The sequence below is a fragment of the Dermacentor andersoni genome, chromosome 7, assembly GCF_023375885.2.
Source record: "Dermacentor andersoni chromosome 7, qqDerAnde1_hic_scaffold, whole genome shotgun sequence".
Lineage (NCBI taxonomy): Eukaryota > Metazoa > Arthropoda > Arachnida > Ixodida > Ixodidae > Dermacentor > Dermacentor andersoni.
This window is the reverse complement of record NC_092820.1, coordinates 58,577,566-58,580,582: the sequence shown is the minus strand read 5'-3', so window position 1 is coordinate 58,580,582 and position 3,017 is coordinate 58,577,566. Positions and strand designations below refer to the sequence as shown.

The window sequence follows — 3,017 nt, the reverse complement described above, 5'->3', positions numbered from 1 at the left end:
CATACAATAATTACTAGAGGGAACTGTGGCGCTAGTGTCTACGGGAGCTGCAATGAGAACGATTGTACCAGCATGGGAATTATGGGAATTACATGGATTTGCCTGAACTTCGTCCTTTTTGCTTGAAATGGCCCTGCGACTTTGTAAACTGGTTATTCTCAACAATGTATTGAGTAATAAATTACTAATAAACATTAAAGTTGTCTGACAGCAGAATTCGAACACAGGAACTCTAGCAGAGAAGCCGGATATTGAAACTATTAAGCCACGGACGCATGTATCGACAATAGAATGAAACGCCCTTATGAAGTTACCGTGGACATGACAGTGCATTGAGACGCTTGGCGCGTTTAGATTTGACCACCTGGACACGCTCAATCCTTGCCATTAATGGCAATTGTGCGTGTTCGCGGCGTCTTCTGCATTTTGAAGAGTATACATTCCGCTGAAAATTACTATAGGATGGCGTAATATACCAAGCCACAAGAGCGTCGGAATCCACAACCACGAAGATAAGACAAATCCATGTACTTGCCATCATTCCTATGGTGGTACAATGACTGCAGGGCCAGAGTTCCCTCAAGTAATTATTGTATGAAATTCTATGTAAATTACCACAGCGTCACTCGATTTTAAGGCGCGCAGCTTCCGCGATGCTACGACGTCATTCATATTAAACTTGCATCGCTGTGCCATTGTTCTCCGACGTGGGCGGCGTTCGCTCGTTAAAAAAGTTACAACTGCCGCCATTGTTCATTAGTAAAAAAAAGTGCATTTGTCTGGCGGATTCATGGGCGCGTTCGCGGGACAGTGGAACACTTCTGCGAAAACGGGCGAGTTCTTGGCCGGAACGTTGCAGTCATCGCGCATGGTCTGCGGCCGCTTTGCGCACACTGCGTAACAGTACGCCAGGAAGAAGATCTGTAAGTCTGTGAACGCTTCCAGGTGAAGCACCTTGAAGTCGTCCAGACCTCGAAAGCCAACCGACACGGCCGCCGAGAAGCCCTCGTAAGCTATCTCCAGCCCGGGCATGACGGGCAGCGCACGCATCGGGCGCCACAGCGAGCTGTCCGAGCCGGAGTGGACGTTGCAATTAGCCTTCATCTCGTGTGTTGCTGCAGCCTCGGCTCCGAGCCACCTTCGGTGCTTGCCCAAGTCGTCCACCTTTACGCCGATATCGTCGAATGTCCTGGCCATCTGACGAGCCGCGAAGGAGCCTAGGCCACCGTAGTTCACCGCTAGCGTCGCATCCTTGTAGTACATTGGCGGGCTCAGGTTCAGTAACGCGAGCACCATCAAGTCTGGCATGTAGAGGTAACGCTCGCGACCAAACCGGGGAAACATGCGAACGCTGTACACGTCCGCGAAGTACTTGTGGTTGCGCAGCGCCCGGTAGATCTCGGACGTCTTGACTAGATTCGTCATGAAGGTCTTGCCGCGCATTTCAGGAAAGACGGCGTACAGCCTATCGCGTTTCTTAGCGTCGAAGAAGCTGTCCCCTGGCAGTATGGTGCGGGTCATCTTGTCCATCTTCGAGAAGACCATCTGCTTGCTATCTTGGTCCATCCAGCTGAGCTTGTTTACTAGGCTCTTCGTGTGCCCGTTGATTCGATACAGGAAACTGGCGATGTGCAGTCGGTTCTCCGTCGTGCGGAAGCGCTTGGTTAGCGTCGTCGCCCAGCCGAGCAGTCCTAGACGAGATTCGACGTATTCCATGCAGCCACGCTCCTTCATCTGTGTCAGGTTCTTGTAGATGCCGCCGAATCTTAGCGAAGGTGCCCCGTAGACAGCCCAGAGGTGCGTCTGAATGAACATCCACGAGAGCCCGATGATCAGCTTGCCGTGGTCCATGCCCTTCAGCAGCTTGTCGATGCTCTTCAATATGTTGCTATCCTCGACGATCGCGGTGTCCTTGCCGGTCCATACGAACTGTCTGTCGTGCTTCCTCAGAAGAGCGAGCCACGAGCCCACCGAGACAGACGGCGTCTTGTAGTCTAGGGCGGCCACTTCGAACCATTCTTGCCGAGGAGCGTCGTATAGGAACTCGAGCTTCGCGTTGACAAAGGCTGTCTCGATGCCGAGGAGGTCAGCTGCTCCCACGCCAGATTGCGCACTGTTGGTGTTGAGGACTTGGTAGTAAGCGTTCACGTAATCCTCGTACGTTTCTATTGTCCTGACACCTCGCAACTTCTCCTCCCACACGGCATCCAGGCGACCGCGGGAGACGAGCAGCGCGGTAGAATTCCTTACGGTAATGGTGCCGAGGTCGAAAAGGAAGTTCATTTCCCAGTTCAGCGCCAGGTTCACCATGATGTCGAGTGGGTGCGTTGCGCCGCTGGGCTTTTGCTCGGGCCAGGGCAGGCCCAAGGAGTGCCGGAGATCCGCGAATTCTTTCAGGTTCTCCTGCGCCGACTTACCGGCCATGGTGCAACTCTCGAAGAACTGCGTCGCCTTGCTGCGATACGTCAAGTCGGCTTTAGCTTCCCCGATCGCCAGATCCAAGGCGGCAGCCACCATGCGCGACTCGGTCGTCTCTCGTCGCTTGGGGTCACTCCATCCGCCGCACACGAACGCGTGAAAGTCTTGGCACGGGTTGACCGACCAGTTGACGGCCGCGCTTAGCTCTTGGCCAAAGGCAGCGCAGTCATCGCTCCTGCACGTGTCCACGCGCTTTCGGGGCTTTTCCAGGGTGATCATGTAGATGAAACCTGCGATCGCGGCTATCAAGAGGGCCAGTGCTGGGACGACCACCAGCATGATCACCTTGCCGCGGTGCATGATCTTTTCTTGAGCTTTCTCACTCGCTTCGACGTGCTGCGAGAGAAGTTAACATATTTAAAACATGGCTCTAGGCATGTAGAACGTCAGACGCCAAGCTCCACAGTAATTTGAGAGCCTCTTTGTCCAACCACGCGCTAATGCCAAGCCAAAGACCTCAAACAACGTCACATCCATAGGCCGGTACGAAAAACAAACAATGAGCGTTGCATTTGAACGTCGTTAATGTTACGCACTCT

At 53.4% G+C, this 3,017-nt stretch overlaps 1 protein-coding gene across 1 annotated transcript; it reads right to left on the bottom strand.

Moving 5' to 3' along the window:
• Positions 1–756: 756 nt before the first annotated feature.
• Positions 757–2,778, bottom strand: LOC126534881 (neprilysin-1-like). The gene has a single exon (XM_050182099.2). The coding sequence runs from the start codon at positions 2,776–2,778 to the stop codon at positions 757–759; it is 2,022 nt and encodes a 673-aa protein (XP_050038056.2).
• Positions 2,779–3,017: the final 239 nt, after the last annotated feature.